The 20,530-nt window shown below is 42.0% G+C and overlaps 1 protein-coding gene across 3 annotated transcripts in view; it reads right to left on the bottom strand.

Moving 5' to 3' along the window:
- LOC144828309 (GTPase IMAP family member 4-like) overlaps positions 1 to 20,530 on the bottom strand; it is a 136,483-nt gene that overhangs the window by 62,364 nt on the left and 53,589 nt on the right. For 2 of the 3 annotated variants that reach the window (XR_013610423.1, XM_078686392.1), the window contains exon 3: positions 13,796 to 13,870. Coding sequence is in view for 2 of the 3 variants with exons in the window: in XM_078686392.1 (XP_078542518.1) it covers positions 13,796 to 13,870 (75 nt within the window). In the remaining variant the exon portion in view is untranslated. Of the gene's footprint in view, positions 1 to 9,471; positions 9,556 to 13,795; positions 13,871 to 20,530 lie in introns of all 3 variants that reach the window. The other variant, XM_078686391.1, reaches the window with a different exon arrangement.

The following is a 20,530-nucleotide window of genomic DNA, read 5'->3' as shown; positions in this document are numbered from 1 at the left end:
TAACTTACCTTTCCTGATTGGTTATACATTTAAGAGCCCTGATGAAGTTCCCTTTCGGCACTACTGGGAACGAAACGTGTTGGCTGTGTGCCGGTTTCTAAGGATTGACTTAATAAAAGAAGTAATTTTGGAACTACTGCTTACGTGTTTACCTTTGCTACGAGTGCACCTTCAACCTTCACTTAACAAATTCGCATAACATTATGGTTATACCTCGAGCACCAAGTACACGTTTTTTACACAATGTACAAATGTCGTTCTATCTTTATCCACGGGGCTACAAGGCTAGCTACATATACATAACTTGCTAATCTATACGTACATCGCAAGGATGCTTTATATTATTAATAATAGCTTCTCAGAAGATTAACAGAGGAGGCACTTCAGCTGACACCGAGGGTCCCTGCATGCTGAGACTTCCCCATACAGTGGTCTGACAGCTCCGTGAGGGCTGTCCAGTTTGTGACCAGGATTGGGACCTAAATTCTCTTCTCCAGGTAACAGATTGGATCATCACTTAGGAGGATACGTGGCTCTACACCTACATATACTCTAGACATACACAGAATAGGGTTTGCATAGTAGAACTACACCTAGGTACTACCTTGTAATACATACCTGCATATATGCACTGACTTAGCACCATGGTGAAATTGTATCTGCTATTTACTCTAATGGTGCTTGTAATCCCTTTCATCTGCTTCTGTCTACTGATTATCGCATCACATATATTTTATATAAGAATAACATTGGTTCAATAAATATATTGAAAATGTCCCACTGTGTATTCTCTGTATATTTCTTTGAGAACATATAAGCATGAGTGACTGAGCGAAAAGGTTCTAGTTCTGTTGCCACGATTCCTAGTGGGTCAGAGTTGCAATGCTCAGTGGTTTCCAGAAACCATGAACTTCATGTTCAGGTTAGGGGGCTGGTGGTGGCAATGAGTTAGTTAATCTCTAGGCCAAGATATCCTGCGGTGGTGCCCAGAATCAGTCTAATCACCTCACCTAAAGTTTATGTTGTCTAACAAATGCACAGATTCTACTGATTAGTGGGAACTCAACAACAGCAGGTGGTCAGCACTATTCTGGCATCGATCACTCTTCTAGCAGTGGTCCGTAGACCTTCTGCCTGTTCCGAGCCTTTCAGCGGACTTATTGACAGATTGCTGAGTTAATTTTACCTACTATTAATCCTGATGTACTTATAATGTTTTCATTATCCTGCCATATCATGTCATATTGGCAAAACGCTTCAATAAAAAGAATTCAGCAAAAAATAAGTAACTCAACAAAGTGAAAATGACTGCATTGCATTACTTTTCCTAAGGGAGGCGCTCTGTGGGCGTTGCATGGGGGTACCCATGCACCACAAATGGATTGTGTGTTGCATGGGGGAACCCATGCACCTCCAATGGATTTTTGCAATTCCAAGATTTACCAGCAGTGGTAAATCAGGGAATGCATCAAAATGCTATGTCTGCCCAGATGAGCCGTACAGTGGAGACATGTCTTTATTTCTGCTTGTTACTTCCTCTTTCTATGTGTGCTGCATGCTGAAGCACACATAGAAAGAGGAAAATGCCTCAGGGCATTGTCTTTGTGCAGGAAGGTGTCCCGTCCTTCACAAATACAATCCTGCTTACTACGTAAAGGTGCAAGGATGCCGGCATTGCTGCTAGTCAGCCAAAAGGGCACAAGCAACAGAATGCGCTGCATTATGTAAAATAAGGCGCATTCCTGCTCTTTCATGCAGCGCTGGGTGAAAGCTACAAAAATATTCCCTGAAATATGTATTCTCAACTCATGTTTGCAAATGGTGGCTGGTTCAAAGATTCAAAATTACCAGTATGAATTTGTGATAATGTATCTCTTTCTCTTTTTGACACCATGCCGATTACTTCGACCTGCCTTAAGTTCTGCATACTACATCACAAATACATTTGCACTCTCCTGCTACCTATGAATTTTATGCAAGTGAGATGAGCACCACTGTTTTTCCAACTTTTACCCACGCCCAATGCATGTTTCTTTTTATCCTGATTCCTACGAAATAGATATGAAACTGTAATTATAATCGGTGATGGTATTTTTAGCATGACATCTATGTTTTTACAATATGTATATATGTATTTGTAATTTTATGGTTTTCTTTGACAAAATCAAATATCCATCTATCCATCTATCCATCTATCCATCTATCCATCTATCTATCAATCTATCTATCTATCTATCTATCTATCTATCTATCTATCTATCTATCTATCTACCTAACTATGCATCTATCTCTATCTATCTAGGCTGGCTATATCTACCTAGGCAGCTGCATAGGTGACAGGTCTTTGATTCCTTTTGAACCCTAATAGGGCACAATACATAGGCAAATCATGACAAACCAACATACAACAACGAATGAATGAAACAGTTCTGAATGATGGTGCCAATGAGGAAACGTTAAGTCTTCAATCAGTCCTTTCATAAAAGTTCCTCCCTAATGGGCATCCTCAATCACATTCTGCCATGCTGATTAGCCAAATAATTGTATGAGGGCATGCATTTTGGGTTGACATGTGGAGTTTTAGGGGCAGGATTGGATTTTAGTTTGGTGTTTTGTAGCTTCAGTGGCCTATCCTTGCTGACTAATGAATGGCCTATTCCCTCTTTTGTTGTTTTTTACAATATGCCTTTGAGCATTTGGGTGTAGACTGTGGTGTGCAAAGATAGCGCCCAACCAGACTAGGCTACCGTAACCAAAAACCTCTGTATGAAGATTCAGATTGAAGTATGCCTTTTAAGTAGCATAATCAATGGCTTCTTTGATTTTCTTAAAACTTTTCTCACTTTAGGTGAGCAGTGAAATGGAAAATGATTTTTCGGCAAATCTCTCATTGGAGTACTTACAGTGGCAAAGTCTTGAATGTATCTGTAACAGTAATTGGCCGTGCCAAGAAACGATGGCACCATGGAAACAGCTTGTGGAGGGATCAGCCTTTGACAGTGCTTGTACTTTAGCAGGATCAGATGTGTTACCCCATCAGAAAAGAAATGGATGAGTTTTGCTTTGTCTTATGGGACTCACACGGTCTACATTCAAAGTCGAACCAGCTTCAGCGAGTAAATGACATACTTGTGTAACTCTGAAAACAAATATGTCATTATTATAATTGATTGCTTTCCTGACTGGCTGTATAATATATTAAAAGACGTTCGGCCGCTGATGACACACAAAAAGTCACCTTGCTGCGCTGCCGTACACCAAAGTGAAAGGGTAGTAATTCACCATACACCATAGTTACACAATACAGTGCATTCCTGTCCTTTACCCTGCACTGGCACAATTTCAGCTGCTTAGCGATAACGCAGGCATCCTTGCACCATGGTGCAAGGGTTCCTGTGCTGTTGGCAGGATTGTTTATGTGCAGGAAGGGGCCGCTTTAAACCCAGAAACAATCCTACAAGCTGTTTCCCTATTTCTATGTGTGTTGCAGAATGCATAGAAATGGCTTGTAGGAATACAGCACACATAGATAGAGGAAATAACAAATATAAATAAAGATACTTCTGATTATTATGGCCTCTCCTCAGGAGGCATAAGGTTTTGGTGCTGTGACAAGTTTACATGCTCTCGCAAATCTGGGGAAGTGTTAAAATCCATGGGTGTTGCATGGGAAAACCCATTGCCCCTTGGAATGCCCTCCAAGCTCACAGAAAGGTAGTCCAGCAATTTGCGCGGCCTTGTCTTACTCCATATCTATGAGGCCATGAAAGCCACTCATTGGGCCTCATTACGATGTTGGGTGGAGTGTCCTCTGCCCATCATTGTCTCATGAAAGGACCGACTGACACCCGGTCAGTGGTCCCAACTGACCATTTAGGATATAGCTGCACACTGTTCGGTCACAATCCTTTATTTTTCAATGGGATAAAGCATGCTTCCATTGGAAAATTAGAGGTGCAGTTCATCCCTACACCCAGTGGAAAGTACCTCAAGGTGCCTTCCACAGTGGTGCACAGTGGTGCAGCATAGATGCCCCCTTGGTCACCAACCGGAAGCATTGCACCCATGGGGCCCTACTGGGGACCCCAAAGTCGAGTTCCTGACAGCCTTTCTTTGTCAGAAAGGCTGGCTAGGAAAGCCTGCCCAAATCCGACGTATCTCAAGAATGGAAACAGCCATCCTTGGGATTAGTGACAGCATTTCGACTGGTGGACAGGCTGGTCAGACGCCAGTCAGAATGACCGGTCGGATTCCAATCTGACTGCCTCCATTGTAATTAGGCGGGCAAAAAGGAATCCGAAGGACACATTACAATGGTGTTGGAAAGGCTCTGACCGACGGTCGCAGCCTTTTCAGAAAGCACCGTAATGATGATTCCTTAATACCGATTCCTTATGGCCTTGCATTTAAGGAATCAGTAATACCGATTCCTTAAATGCAATGTAGGTAGCACTTAAAACAGTGCACCTCAGCCTTAAGGAATCGCTATTTATTCCCAACTCCTAGTTGGTGGTAAATAGCGTTTCCTTTCAAAAAGTACTTTTTTGCCTTTTGAAGTGTGCCATGTGGCACACATTATTATTATTATTATTACATTTCTTATATAGCGCCAGAATCGACCCTCAAAGGGGTATCTCCGCGCTTGCCTTGGGAACCCGTCCTGGTTTTTCCCTGTGAGATAGCCCCTACAGGGCATCCCCAAGGTGAAAGCCAGGCATCCTGCCGCGGGGGGGCCGTTGTGGAGATTAAGCAAGCTTAATGCCCAGAGTTGCAGAGTGTGAACCCATGATTAGGTCAGGCACCGAAGCGAGAATTATCGAGTCCGTGGACATTTGAGCTCAACACCCTGCCGCGTCGTGAATCGAACCCAGGTCCCGGGTCTGACCTCTGCTTCAGGGTCTGCCTGCTCTAACCAGTGAGCCACACTTCTCAACATCCATGCCCTTAGGGCATGAATGTGCACCAACTGTGCACACATGCACATTTCAGGGGTGAAACAGGGTGTCCTTTGGACACCCTGGCACCCTTGAAATTCCTCCGGGTATTACCAATTCGGTAATACCGAATCGGTAATACAGAATGCCTTCACATTCATTCCTATGGGCCTCCAAGCCCATAGGAATGATTGGGTTGGTGATTCCCAATTCGGTAATAAGGAATATTAACAATTCAGTATTTCTTACCCAATTATTAGCTACATCTGGAATTCAGTATTTAGGAATCAGTATTTGGCAATTACATACATATGGCCCTTTGTTTCTCTCAGCATTCGTCATCTGAATGAATCTGACAAGTATCCATCAATAACTCTGAGACACATAGCTTCTTCATCATTAAAAGTGTTTTTTGAGTGTGTTGAGTCTCACCACAAATTCATCAATGATTTTACTAACTTGCTGGCATTCTTGATTGAAAATGTATCTTTCACAAAGAATATTTGGCATTGGGTTAAACTTGAAATTCAAAGCTCTCATAGGTTAACATGGGGAATCCCTTAGTAAACGTATAAGCTTTCAATTCTGATTGAGTAGGAGTAGATCTATCATGTTTCATAGCACTGGAATACTAATGTAAAATTATCTCTAGTGGTAAAGTTTAATTTTTTATTACTATTTCAAAAATGCCACTTTTAGCTGAGATCAACATGGAATGGCATAGTGAGCAAAGCAGTTATGCATTTAATCTCTGTAAGGGGTTGAATGGTTGACATTGTTCAGCAGTCCATCAATAATTATTTTTGCTTTTAGAAAGATGGCATTTGTCAGCCCTTAGTACTGTGTTTCTGTAGCCTGCCTCCAAAGCACGTCTGGGGTGGGTGACAACTAGATTTTATGAATTCCCTCTATTGACAGCCACGAACAAAGGGAGATTAGGTGTGACATAGTGACTATCCACATCCTCATCCTGTGCAGGATGGGAGAAATGAGTTAGCACGACTGAATAGGATGTGTCCTGTTCCCACACAAAGGGCTACATACCCGCTGAAGTCAGTCTGAAGCCAGAGCTGGGACGAAGGACATCTGTGCACTTGAAAGTCCTTCTTTGAAGTCACCCCCATTTCAAAGGTACAACTTGGATATAAGCAATGGGTCTCTGACCCCACAAAATCAGACATTACTGGACCTGTGAAGAACTTTGCCAGAAGGAAGGACTGTTGTGCAGTTATACGGACTACCACTCTGCTAGACTGCTGCTATGGAAGAACTGTTTTTCTGCTTTTCTGCTGTGATTCCCTGCTGCTCGCTACCCTCTGCCCTGCTGAGGAAGGACTGGAATCATCTCACTTGAATCCAGAGTGACTCCAAGGGCATGCTGGCTTGCCCCTTGTTCAAAGTCTCAGGGATATCACATACTTTTCATCAACCTGCAACAGCACATTGACTTTGCTTGCTACAAGTCTTGTCCTGCCAAGTTGTGCCAAACCTCTCTTGGGCCCTTGGAAGTTGGAATAATGTGCTGCAACTGCCAGAATCAATGCAACAACTATGTTTCACTGTTGCGTTGATCAGAACCAGCGCATCTCCCTGGATGCTGATGCATCGCTGCTGTTGAGTGGACTACGGACATCACATCGCCGACTGTGCGACGCATTGTCTCCAGTTTCCAATGCATCTCTGACTTTGCGTGGCTCACGCCTATGCATCGCCCTCTAATCCAGAACTTTGACGATGATGCATTGGTTTGTTGCCTCTCTCATCTCGAATTGTATGATGACGCATCTAAGGTTCTTTTCAATGGGCCAAGGCTGATCTCTGTTTCTGACCCATGCTGCATCGGTGTCAGCCTAAACTTTGGATCTACTCGGTCTACTGCAACCAGATACCCCTGGTTGGTGCTCTAAGCTTTTAAGTGTAGGAACGTAGGATCTGCTTCTTATGGTTACCCTTACTTTTTGCTTAATGTCTCACTGTTTTTGACTAGTCTGACTGGGATTCTGCTAATCAGGTCCCCAGTCTTTCTGCTTTCTCATTTAAATTGCAACACATGTATTTTGGTACACCCCAGATTGGATACTAGGGTACCCTTATCAGTCCCAAGTATATGGTACCCATGTACAAAGGACATAGGTACCCCAGAGGACTCCCATTGGCTGAAGCATGTATTATGCAACCCATGAGAGGTCTGCTACTGCAATCTGTGTAAGCTGGTGCTTGCACCACTTACTTTAGATGTAGATTCACTATATCTCTATATATTACTGCACTTAAATCAGTCACCCCTATGGCAGGCCTTATCAATCCTGAAGGCAGGGTGCTGGGTTTTGCATGAGAGGGTGCCCTGCATTAATAGAGCTCCTCTGCAGCCTACGGAGACCATCCTCCCGGGTTGTCCGTGATGCAGCCAGACATATAGGTAGAGGTGCATTATAACCTTGCGGTAAATGCTATCCTGAAAACGGCTGCTTTGAAACATATTGTGTTTGGTATCATACACCTTGGAATCATAACTCCACACCTGTAACTGGTGTGGGAGGTATGATTCCACCCTTCTGAAGTGAGCTTCTTGGGGTCACCGGTCTACCCGGTGTCAGCCTTCTCAACCCGGACAGCACAAAATGGATGCTACCAACCAGTGACACATTTCTGTCCTCCTGCTGCTGAGTGCACTATTTTTACGAGATGGTTTATCCCTGTTTTTAGGACCTAGAAAATAGGCAGCATCAAGTATTGTTTAGAATAATCTGAACAAGTACCCAACATGCAATGATTGATTGATAGATATAAAAATGTAAAGATTGGACTAAACATCAGTTATAAATCATTTTTCTTGAATCCCATATCATGGGCCAACTATGAAGTTTAAGTGAAGGTGAAACAAGCTTAAGCAATAGTACATCTGATTCACATACTACTTTCTGACAGATGAGTAATGTAGATGAATATCTCAATTAAGTTTGAGCCATGGCAGTGGAATTCTTTTTGAGACTCTAACACGTGACAGATCGTTTTTCAGAATAAATTTAAATAGACCACCAAGAAAAAATATGTTGAAGATGCTTAATAAGTATTGAAGAACTCCACGTAAACTAATAGTACCAAATCAAAAGTAGGTGTTGATATACCTAATTTTTCCGAAATTTAGAAACCTGAAAAACGAGCAATTAAAATTAAAAAATGGCCAAACTGATATACATTTTCAAGAAATAACATATGTAGTGAATGAACATGTACAGAGGCACTGCAAGGAAACATTAACAGAAACAAGTAAAAGAGGTCTACATGTAGAGAAAACATACATGAGAGGGAAAAATTGTGCATAAGGTATTCATTTTTCATATTTTTCTTTTTTTTAGTGATCAGTACAGAAATATAGACTTAAAATCCTATTGAACATGTGCGAGTCCACACGCAATGTACCTGTATTATGATTGGGACAGCACCAATGAGGTTTTTACAGTGTATCATCGTAACAATCCTGCTTTGGATATTGTGTTAACCCCTTCGATGCAGGGGATATTTCCCCGCTGCTCTGTGGGGAAAGGGGGGCACGCACAGCGCTCACATGCTCATGACGAGCTGAGCTCGTCATGTGGCACGGTGCTCCTGTGCTCATGACGAGCTCAGCTCGTTACGGCCACACCCGTTCCTGTGGAACGCTCAGCACATCAGGGGAGTTATCCCCGCATGCGAGCGTTCCACGACTCATGACGAGCTGAGCTCATCATGAGCACCGGTGCGTCGTGGCTCATGACGAGCTCAGCTCGTCATGAGCATTCAAGGGGTTAAAACAGTTGTTCAGTGCAACGGCCATGGGATCATGGTCTCAGAACAGATGTATGATAAGGAATTTGGGGATTTTCCTGGGTTTTGCATAGAGCTGAATGTGAATAATATGATTTGTAAAATATTTATATAATATACGAGCTCTGCGAGAAGTCTAAAATGTGATGTTTTGATTGAGAAACCAACTCTTCAAAGTTTTCAAAAATAGACAATGAGGATGTTTTAATTTGTGAAATGATGTATTTATTATGAATAAGATGTATAAGTATAGGTATAATATATTCAATATATTCAATATGTTCATAGTTCATTACACTTTTCTATATTTGCAACACCCTGAAGACGCTCAGAGTGTGAGGAACACTTGTTGGCTATTTGAAAATAATAGAGAATAAAAGAAGTTTTGACAGAGTAGACTCATTGGTGGTATTATGTATTAAATATGTTTATGTTGTCCTTTTATACTTTCTCTTCTAAACTTACATAATGTAGTTTTTCTTGATGCCATTGGCTGAAGGACAAAAAAGAATGATACATGTCATGGCTCACCATAGTTCAGCTCTTAGTAATGCTCCACAATTCAGCCACAACAATTGTTTATTAGCTATGCCGCTTGTCATAGGGATGTGCCGCTTTCATACACTCTGTAATTCACCACAATAATAGATATATATTCAGATCAACTTTTTAGACCAGTCCTCGAAGAATATACACCTAAAATACATAAACTCTTGAACATGGTTTTTACCGTATTTCATCGTAATAATGCTGCTTGACATCGACAAGGGTTTGTTGATTATCTCCCAGTCTCCCATGGTGGCAAGGCCTGGAACTGTCAATAAAAATATTGCATGATAATTTTGGAATAAGAATAGGTTATATTGTTTTAGGAATATGAGGAAAATTTCTTTATTCCAATTAAATCGTATCCTATTTTTGATTTGTGTTTTTGGCTCATTTTTGTAATCATTTCAAAACACATTAACTATAGGGAATGTATTTATGATTACACAATTGTTTTTAAAGTAACTTTTTAAATGAATGATGGCACTACAAAAACTGAACAGATTGAGAAAATAACAGTCATTTTTGTTTGTTGTTTTTATTTACTAATACCTGTGAGTAATCAAGACCTGTTTGCAGTCCCCCCCCCCCCAGTAGTTTCTGCCCTCATTTTTGACTACTGGTTCTGGTTTTCTGACATTGACTGCACCCTAGACTCTGTTGACCGGACCCAGGACCTGTGCTCTTTTTAAAAGTATACACTATTTAGGGGTAATTACAATTGGTGCTGGTATAAAATAGGGCAAGTTGGGTAGAGGCCCAGTAGACTTAATGCATTTGAGCGTGCACTATTGTGGTGCCTGCTGCCATTTTAACCGCATGCGCGCTAGCGGGTTTTCCCGCTGTGCGCTGAAATGTGAAAATCGCAGGTAACGTGACAAAGCCAGCTCGTCATCCTCGTAGCGCAGGTAACACCCATGACGAGCTGGCTTTGTCACCAGCGTCGAAGGGGTTAAAGGCAGCCTTGCTTTTCAGCCGATTACAATGCGGTCAGAAAAGTCTCTGATTGTTGGTCGGGGCCTTTCTGACCTCATCGTAATATGTAGGTCAGATTCCTTTCCGCCCGCCTCACTACGATGGAGGTCATTGGAAATGAATCTGATTGGTCATTCTGACTGGCTTCTGATGGACTCAGAGAGCCCGTCAGCCAGTCAGAATGCAGACAGCAATCCCAAAGGTGCCTCTTTCCACCCAAGGGATTACAATGTCAGTTTTCGACAGCCTTTCCCGTGTTGTCCTTTACGACACAAAAAGGCTGCCAGAACTTGACTTTGGGGGACCCCAGCAGGGCCCCCAGATGCATAGCTTCTGGTTAGAGGCCGAGAGGGCACCTATGGCCCCCCCTGTTGATCCCTGCACCCCGTGGCAGACACCTTAAGGTGCATGCCACGGGGGCAGGGATGAACTGCACCTCCTATTTACAATTGGAGCATCCATTCCAGCCAGAATACATGCTCCCATTGTAAAGATTAGGAATGTGAGGAACAGTGTTTGCTTAAATCCTAATTAGTCAGTCGGGACAGCCAACCGGGTTTCGGTCAGTCCCATGACCGAGACACTGTTGGGCAAAGAACACTCCACCCAACATCGTAAAAGGGCCCTAAATGTATATGGAAATATGACTTTGGATTTAAAGCTACTTCTAAAGTCTCACACAACCTTATTGTTAAATATAGGATACCCCTAAGGTCTCCCCAGGTCTCCCAGTGGTAGGGTGTCTTTTAACTATGAAGCAGGGGCATTATAAAAAATGTTTTATAAGCCTTGGTGAGGGAAAAACTGCCCATTTAGTTTTTCCCTATTGTAGAAAACTAGCTCTATAGGCTAACATGGGAATATTTAATAAAGTATAAATATTTACAGGATTTCGCTTGAAATGTCATTCCAAGACTTAAATTAATAGTTAGACTATATCCATTAAGATGACGTTGTTAAATTTGTTATCACTAATTCAAAAGAAGTTATAGAATGTACGTTCTTTTCTATAAGCCAAAATCCAGCCTTCCAGCTGCCCACTCCTGATTGTCCAGCCTGCATTGCTGAGTCAAACTGTCTTAATGAGGTGTAAAAAGGCCTGTTAGAGAGAAAAGTAATGTTCTGTGCTTAGACAACTGCAGCTGCAGAAGCAAAAGGTAGGATAACGTAGAGACTGGTCTTTAAAGGATGAATGACATTTATAGGAAAGCACAGGCTCACCCCAACATCCGACACACCTAGCCACATAGGAACCCCTGCAATTAGATTAGTGAAGGGGTCTGAAGGGTAGGGTTAGACAATCTTAGCCACACCAGTAGGTTGGCTCAGCCTGATCTAACCTTCTAGAGAAAATTTCTCCAACTTGGATTTTGGAAGAATAGTGCTTTCTGGGACACTCTACTCTGTGGAGGAAGTGGTCATACGGGAGGGTGGCATCCAGCATCCCATTCATAAGAGGTGCCCCTCTGCTTCACACCCAGGAACATTGAATAGATATGAAAGAGGTGATATTTAACTCAGATCTATTGCTTGAAACTACAAAGAGAAGATAGACTGCCCTGCTGTAACACTGATCTGCAATCAAAGGACTGCACCTGCTGCACAATCTGGTGCTGCAGCCCTAAGGACCTTGTCTGGCTTCACAAGGATTAAGGAGTGAACTCCCTGCAAGCTGCAGGTTGGCAAAGTCTACCTGCATCACTTCCACCAAGAAGCCCCCTGCCTGGAGGATTTGTCCAGGTACACTGTGGAAACTGTACTCCCAAAGACCATCCAATAGCTTCTATATCATTGTATTGGTGTTTTGAACTATTTGAACCCATAGGATAAACTTCAGGAAGAAGCTCCAGGCGTTTGGAGCAACATTTGGAAAATGCTCCATGAGGTGACCAACCTGGGGTCGACAGTCAAGCCAGTGACATATAATCGTGACCCGGCCTGGATATCAGGTTCATCCCACTGAAAGCTCTGGGTCACAAGACTTCTAGGAGTTGTCTGAGGGCTCACGCTGGGCCAAGCTGATGAAACTGATGTGCATCCGGCCTGCTAGAGAGGCCTGCTCAATGTAGAGGGAAAATCCTCCCAAAAAGTTTCAAAGTTAACATTTCAAGTGCAGAGTTAACATTTTGACCAAGGTCTCCCAGTTAGTGTATCCGATCAGGGCTCCATTGCAGTTAGCCTCAAATTTTGACTTTGTCCCAGTCAAGCATGACCAGATATCCCAAATTGGAGCTATTGTTTTTTGAGCACTAGAAAGTGTTTATGCTCTAAAAATTCATATCTCTGGTTCCGTTAATTGGATTTTGTCATTTCGGTGCCTATTTCCTCATTAAAAATACCTATTTTAATAAATAGGTGGTGGATTTTTATTGTGTAGTGCGTCTTACATGTTTAATGTGTTGGTGTGCTTAAATGCATTACACACCTGTCTCCTACATTAAGCCGCATGCTTGTTGCCAGTGACCAAGGGTTGAGCCAAGGAATAATGTATTGAGACCTTGACAGAAACGTTTATTGTGTTTGTGGCCTTAGTACTATTGGTAGGTTTTAATTCACACTGCCAATAATTACTTTCCAACAATACCAAAATAACTAAAATAGGATGTTAACAAAAAAAATGACAAAGACATAATGTCAATCATGGTGAATAAAAATAATATCAAAAAGAAAAAATTGCTTTAAAGCAATGTCCAACATCCATGAACAAGGTAAATGTGTCCAGAAAACTGTCCAAAGAGTGAATGGTAGTCTCACACAAGAGGAAATTAGGTTCTATATCTCTTGGTGGTAGTGGTGGAGGGCTTGCCATCCTCTCCTGCTAGTCGGGGTGTACTTCCCCACCTGAGGGGGGTTGGTGGATCCACAGTTATAGAGACTGAGGATGGTTCAGCTGTTTCCTCTTGTGGCAGGGTCTCCCTTCCCACAATTAATGTAGATATAGTTGGGCCAGATGACCACAGAAAGGGAAACATGATACTGGAAAAGCCTTGCACATGTGGGCATAAATATCATGGAGCACCTCAGTCAGAGAGTCCAAATTGGAGTTCAGATTCTCCATCAGTACATTGTGCTCCCTCTGCAACTGTGTTATCTCCATGAGCTCTGTCAGGACCTGGCCCATCGTGTCTTGGGACTGATGGAGGGATCTCAAGACTTGGTTGATGGTGGCTGGGTGACAATAAACACAATGCCCTCACTTTGCTGTCCCACCAATTCTCTCCCATGATCCCTACCCCATTCCCATGTACCCTTAACCCATTGTGCCCCACCCCACTTGATCCTGGCAGAACCGAAGGTGGTGATGGTGTTGGATCAACTGCTGCCAGGGCTGGGGAGCACAAGATTGGGGTGATATTGATTTAGACAGAGTAAGTGGAAGTATCCACATGCTGATCTGTGGTAACAGCAGGAGTGGGAGGTGTAGGCAATGGGCCAAGTGAGACTCACTGGAGCTGTCTGCCCAGAAAGACCAGATGAACCAGGCAGCTCCTCATCATATGGACTTGCAGGTTTTGCAGGAGTTGAGTACTCACCAAAGGCTTGTTCCTGGTCTGGAGTGGAGATTTCCTCTGCGGCAGATGGTGTTCCACATACTCTGTTTGTTGGACCTATTATGAATTAAAAAGATAACATTTTCCTAAAAGTCTGGATAATACATCAAATGAGTTTGAAGCTAAAAATGAAGCAACCCAAGTGGAAAGAGAACATTAATATTATGATTGTACCTTTTAGTGGCATTATGTTATGTGTTATGTTATGTTACAGCGTTCTTGTATAGCGCACGGCTACTCGAAAAGAGTGTCCCGGCGCTTTCCACCTGCATCTCAGAATAAAAATAACACAACACAGCAAAAGAAGGAGAGAAAGAACTGAAACTGAAACAATAAGAACAGCCTAAAGATTAAAAAGCCAGGTCTTCAGGCTCTTCCTGAACTGGAACAAATTGGCAGTGCTGCGCAGCGAAAGAGGAAGCGAGTTCCACAGCTGTGGGGCTTTGCAGCTGAAAGAGCGCCCTCCCGTGCGGGCCTTCCTCACCCGAGGGACCACCGGTTTGTAAAGGGATTCCGAGCGCAAGGAGCGGACTGGTCGATAGAAGGCTAGTCTCCGCCGCAGGTATCCAGCCCCTGATCCAAACAGGGCTTTGTGCATCAGAGTCAGGGATTTAAACTGGATCCGCTTCCGGACAGGCAGCCAATGTAGCGCCTGTAGCAGCCCGGAAGCTCGGGCTCGTCTACGCAGGCCAAAGATAGCCCGGGCGGCAGAGTTCTGTACCACCTGTAGGCGCTGAACTAGGTAATCAGGGAGGCCAAGGAAGAGATTACAATAAATTACACAAACAGTTTACATTACACACAAAACTACTTCAAAAAGCAGATAAAAAAATGTCCAGAAATGAAAAAAATACCTAGAAAGTATACATAAAATATACCAAATATTCAACACAACACAGTAGAGAGCAAAAACGTGGAGGAAACCATTCAAAGGCATAGCATCTTGCTAGTAACCACTTCCAATAATTTAAGAAATATCAAGTGGGCAGAACTGGTGGCAGACAAACATAAACTTTGTCTAATTTATGTTCTGTATGTGTCAAAACTTTTTCTGATTGACATAAGTAATATTCTTATTATTAACTTCGTCCCCATATACAGTGATCTCATGGACCCACTGCGACTGTGTTTCATGAAAGTACAAAAGAGAGGTGCGCTCAGAAAGACAGTACGATCTTGGTACGATAAGGCTGGTCGAACAGGAAAGACTCTCATGATGAGTGCAATCAAAAGGTGTTCAAGGACCGAGATCATGAAAACTAGGAGAGACTACAAAACTCTCTAAGTGAAAGCTAAAAGAGATTGGGAGGAGGAAAATCAATGGTTAACGTTCGCCAAAGTTGTAGAGAATGGTGACCAAAAACATTACTGGAAAATTTTAGCCAAAAACCCTTCCTAGTCCTAACCCCAAGACCCACCGATTAACCCCGCTACTTGGGTTACCAACTTTAGTAACCTATAAGACTGCCGCACTACAACAACATCATAGTGACCCCTCGCCTTGGGTGTAGAGCCAAAATATTGACGAAAAAATATCGATTTGCACAAATATCGAGGTAAAAATATCGAGGGTCAGAAATATCGACAGAAAAAATATCGTGGTCAAGAATATAGACTTTTAGGTAAGTAATAGCAATTGAAAAAATATCGAAGTATTAAATACCGTTTGTAAAAATCTAGTTGTTAAAAATATCAATGTTTTATTAATGTTATATATTTTCATTTATATTTTATGTGTGTGATGTTTGTCTTTTTTATGAAAATTGTTTGTATTTTTAATATATGTGTTAACATTTTAGTAGGTAATATAATTTTTTAATTGAATTCTGCGTTTTCAGTTCCGTAGCGGGCTGTGGGTTTACAGGGGAATAAGGTGGGAAATATTTTAGGGGCCCATTAGGATATCGGACGGATCGCCACCACCCGTATGGCGCTGACGATCCGCCCGCCATTCTCATCCGCCCGCCTGAGATTTCCCCCCGCCATATTACGATGGCTGTGGGGATCCAGGCAGACGTAAAGACCATCTGCCAGTTTACCGCCGGTAGGCAATCCGCCCGATTGCCTACCAGGCAGAAAAGGCCTGCAATATGGTGATAGTGCCTTGCAGGCACCGCCATCCATATTACAATGATGGCGGTCTAATGCCATTCCATGGTGGAGACTCCACCATGGAAAGGCATGTGGTCTTTTCATTGGGGGCTGTTGCGGACCCCAGAGGGATGGGGGGGTGGGTGGCTGCACTTGGGGGTACCCATGATACCCCCCGACATTTGCGTGCACAAGGTGACAGGCACTGCGCGGTGCCTGTCACGTTGTACATGCAAATGCACAACATGTCCTTTTACCATTGTGGCGGGTGCTGAACAGAGCACCGCCCGCCACAATGTTAAATATACAGGATGCGACCGCCATGGTGTTGGTTGCATCCTAATGGTACAAAAGGGGGTGGTGATGGACGGAGCATCTGAACCAATCAAACACTCACACCCAGTCAACAGATCTGGGTTAAATCCATCACTGTTCTTTAGCCCACTCTGCCACCCCGTTCAGACATGGCCATATGCAAATCAGTCTGACCCTGTGCCTCATGGGAACAGTCCAGCCCGAACTGCCAAGCCATACCTTCCCTGGACCGGAAACAAGCTTCCAAGGACCGGTTTCAAGCATTTCAGCCGTCTTCAGCCTGGCTTGCTTGAATCCAGTGGCAAAGTGAGCAAGAGAATCACGTCTGAGCATACCCTGCCAACTTATGGCAAACAAAGCGGTACAAAAGGGGGTGGTGATGGACGGAGCATCTGAACCAATCAAACACTCACACCCAGTCAACAGATCTGGATTTAATCCATCACTGTTCTTTAGCCCACTTTGTAACCCCAGTTCAGACATGGCCATATGCAAATCATACCCCCAAATACCCTGTGCCTCATGGGAACAGTCCAGCCGACCTGCCAAGCCATGCCTTCCCTGGACCAGAAACAAGCTTCCGAGGACCGTTTTCTGGCATTTCAGCCATCTTCAGCCCGACTTGCTTGAATCCAGTGGCAAAGTGAGCAAGGGACTCACGTCTGAGCATACCCTGCCAATTTATGGTGAACAACGCGGTAAAAAAGGGGGTGGTGATGGACGGAGCATCTGAACCAATCAAACACTCACACCCAGTCAACAGATCTGGGTTTAATCCATCACCGTTCTTTAGCCCACTCTGCCACCCCAGTTCAGACATGGCTGTAGGGACCATCTGCCAGTTTTCCGCCGGTAGACAATCCGCCCGATTGCCTACCGGGCAGAAAAGCCCTGCAATATTACAGGCATCGCCATCCATATTACAATGATGGCGGTCTAAAGCCATTCCACGGCAGAGACTCTGCACTTGGGGGTACCCATTGTACCCCCCAAAATTTGCATGCACAAGGTGACAGGCACCGTCCGGTGCCTGTCACGTTGTACATGCAAATGCACAACATGTCCTTTTAACATTGTGGCGGGTGCTGAACACAGCACCGCCCGCCACAATGTTAAATATACTGGATGCGACCAACATGGTGTTGGTTGCATCCAAATGGGCACAGCGGGACTGGTTCACCTCTTGCGGTCGGTCCCATTATCTGCCTGCCATTGTAATGCGCCCTTAAATTTTATGAAATTTGTTGAATAATTTATATTTATTCATATTTGTATAATTGTGATGTTATAGGGTTAAATATGTAAATTAAAGTATTAATAATTGGTAGAAAATTAGTTCTTAATTTAAATTAATAATTAACAATTAATTATGGTAATTGTTTGAATAATTTTAGGTTAGTGTTGTGGTGTTTATATGTGTGAATGGTAAGTGGGAAGTAAGTTTTTTTTAATGATGAATTATTAAATATTTGTCCATTTTAATTAATTAATTCGTCATTATTAAGTGTAATTGTGTAATTAATTTTAGGTGTGTGTTTTAGATATTATAGTGTTAATGAATGAATGTTTATTTATTTTTTATAATAATATATTTTAAATTTAATATTAATCATGTTATTTATGGATATAAATGTCAATAAAACTGTTGATGTCGTTTTTTATTGGTGTGGTATCCAACACTTTCTCTACTGTTGCACTCACTGGAGTGGGAATAGTAATGTTTACCCCTTCGATATCCAGCATTTTGCCTACTGTTGCATTCACTGGAGTGGGAATAGTAATTTTTACCCTTTTGCTATCCAACACTTTCCCTGCTGTTGCAGTCACTGGAGTGGGAATACTAATTTTTACCCCTCTGCTATCCAACATTTTTCCTACTGTTGTAGTTATTGTGTTGTGACAAGTATGTTTTACTTTTGTTTTAATAATTTAATGTTTTAATTAATTATAGAATGTTTTATTTTATTTTATATATTTGATGTACGAATATATTTTATTTTTATATATTTTTAAAAAGTGTATAAATTAAATGAATAAAATAGTAGACACATTACATTTAAGTAAATATATGTATACATTTGTATGCTTATATGGTTTTATTTTTTTAAATAAAATGTATTTGTTATATATATTAAATGTAATTAATTTTGTTAAAAATATTAATACTGTGTAATATATTTTATGTCAGTTATATATATTTTTAAGTCAATATTTTTTACATCTATAGTTTTTATTCAATATTATTGTACTTACCTGTTTAAGTATAGGTAGTCAATATTTTTGTATTCTATATTTTTTTGTCGATATTTGTGTATGTTTATATTTATTTCATCGATATTTAATCAGGGAACCTTGCCTTGAAGAGGCTAATAGCCCCTAAACGTCAACTTCGATTAGCCCATCTCCCACCCCAGACACACACCCTACCCTTACTTTTACTATATCTGAAACATTAAAGCAATAGAATTAACGGAAAAGGGTAAGGCACCTGGGATGGACGGCATCCCAGGCGACCTCTTCCTGTCTGAACCATACATCTGGGTCCCTTATTTGAACGTACTATCGGACAGCATAATAAAGGGGAAGAGGATCCGACCCTCATGGCAAGGCACCGTCATCATACCGATCTTTAAAAAAGGGGACAGAACCATTCCCTCAAACTACTGACCCATAAGTCTACTTGATAACTCCCAAAAAATCTTTTTTAGACAGGTCTTATCCAAACTAAATGAATGGATTCTTCAGAACAATGTCTTGAAGAGTCTCAAGCTGGCTTTAGATTAAAGGTCAGCATACTGGACAAGGTCCTCCACTTCAAGGTGATAACCTTGAAATATATCAGCCTGTTGCATGAACATCTATACATCACTTTTTTATTGATCTAAGAGCTGCGTTTGACCTGGATCTGAGAAACACTCTTTGGGAGCTAATAGTTTGGTATGGTGTCCCCTCAGACCTACTAGAAACACGTTGGCAGCTACACAACAACACATACAGGAGGGTTAGATGGAACTCCCTGAGACATGACTGATAAGATAGAGATCTTGAAGAGGTCAGACAGGGGTGTGTCCTCGCCCAACACTGTTCAGTTTATACACCAATGGAGCAGTGAAGAGGCTGATGGAATGAAATTTCGATGCACCGAGAGTGGCAGGAACACCAACCCCTATATTAATGATTGCTGACAACACCCAGCTGATATCCCGATCCCCTATGGGCCTCCAATCCAAAATAAATGCTTTTGTTATCTTTCATCGAGAAAGGGGCCTAGAGTTAAACTCGTCAAAATCAAAAGTCATGACAATAAAAAATTTGTAGGCAGTATAAAGTAGCACCTAGTGGGGCAGTTTCTCCAGTCATCACCGTATATAACTCCTCGGTCCTTCGCGTAGCACCAGCGATATATGGCACAGAGATCTGGGGCCATGCTAATGCCGAGCGTTTAACAAAAATTGAAAACAGCTTTATTAAATTACTTTTCAGGCTTCCCTTAAGTTTTCCCACCACATTGTTACGCTTTGATCTGGCACTCAACCGTATTCAATTAAAAGTGGTAATAAAACCCCTGTTATACTGGGTCAGATTATGGACCACAAATGAACTTGCAATCTATGGATTTGAGTTGAAGAAACAAGTAGTCATTTCTTATAGTACTGGAGTGTTCACATTATCAAAATGTAGAATGTCATAACCAATCGTTAAATTGGGCTAGTAGAAGAAAATCTTGGGAAACTATGCAAGGATGTGCAGCACTAATCTTAGTGCCGAAAGAAAGCCTGCATTTATGCTACATTGTCTAGGAGGAGAGGGATAGGATGTATTAGAAACCTTACTAGATTTAAGCCTTGAGGAGATAAGTGATTTGAATGAATATGAAATCTGTATCCGTAAACTTGATTAACATCTTCTAAGAGAAAGCACAATAATAGAAAGGTACAAGTTTTATTTCAGGGCACAAGGTATTAAAGAAAACAAATATGTTATCAGCTTGAGGAAATTTCCATCTAAGTGTAAATTTGGGGCACCGGTACAAGAGAGAATTAGGGACAAATGTTAGTTAAAATGTAGCAGTGACAAAACATGTGAGGAACTGTGGCTCGGAGATGAACCACCTCTTCATGAAGTTTTTAATGTTGAAAAGAGGGTAGAACACATGGTATAATGTATGAAAGAGTTGAGCATAATGAAAAAGGTAGAACAAAAAAAGGAGAAACTGAGTAATGATGTGAGTAAGATGGACATTTGAAAAGGGAAAACAAAGAGTTTGGAGGTAGATTTTTAGATGAATGTTTTAGATGTGGCAGGTCAGGT

This window comes from Lissotriton helveticus, chromosome 4_1 (assembly GCF_964261635.1).
Source record: "Lissotriton helveticus chromosome 4_1, aLisHel1.1, whole genome shotgun sequence".
NCBI classification, from domain to species: Eukaryota; Metazoa; Chordata; class Amphibia; order Caudata; family Salamandridae; genus Lissotriton; species Lissotriton helveticus.
This window is presented reverse-complemented; position numbering and strand designations above follow the sequence as displayed.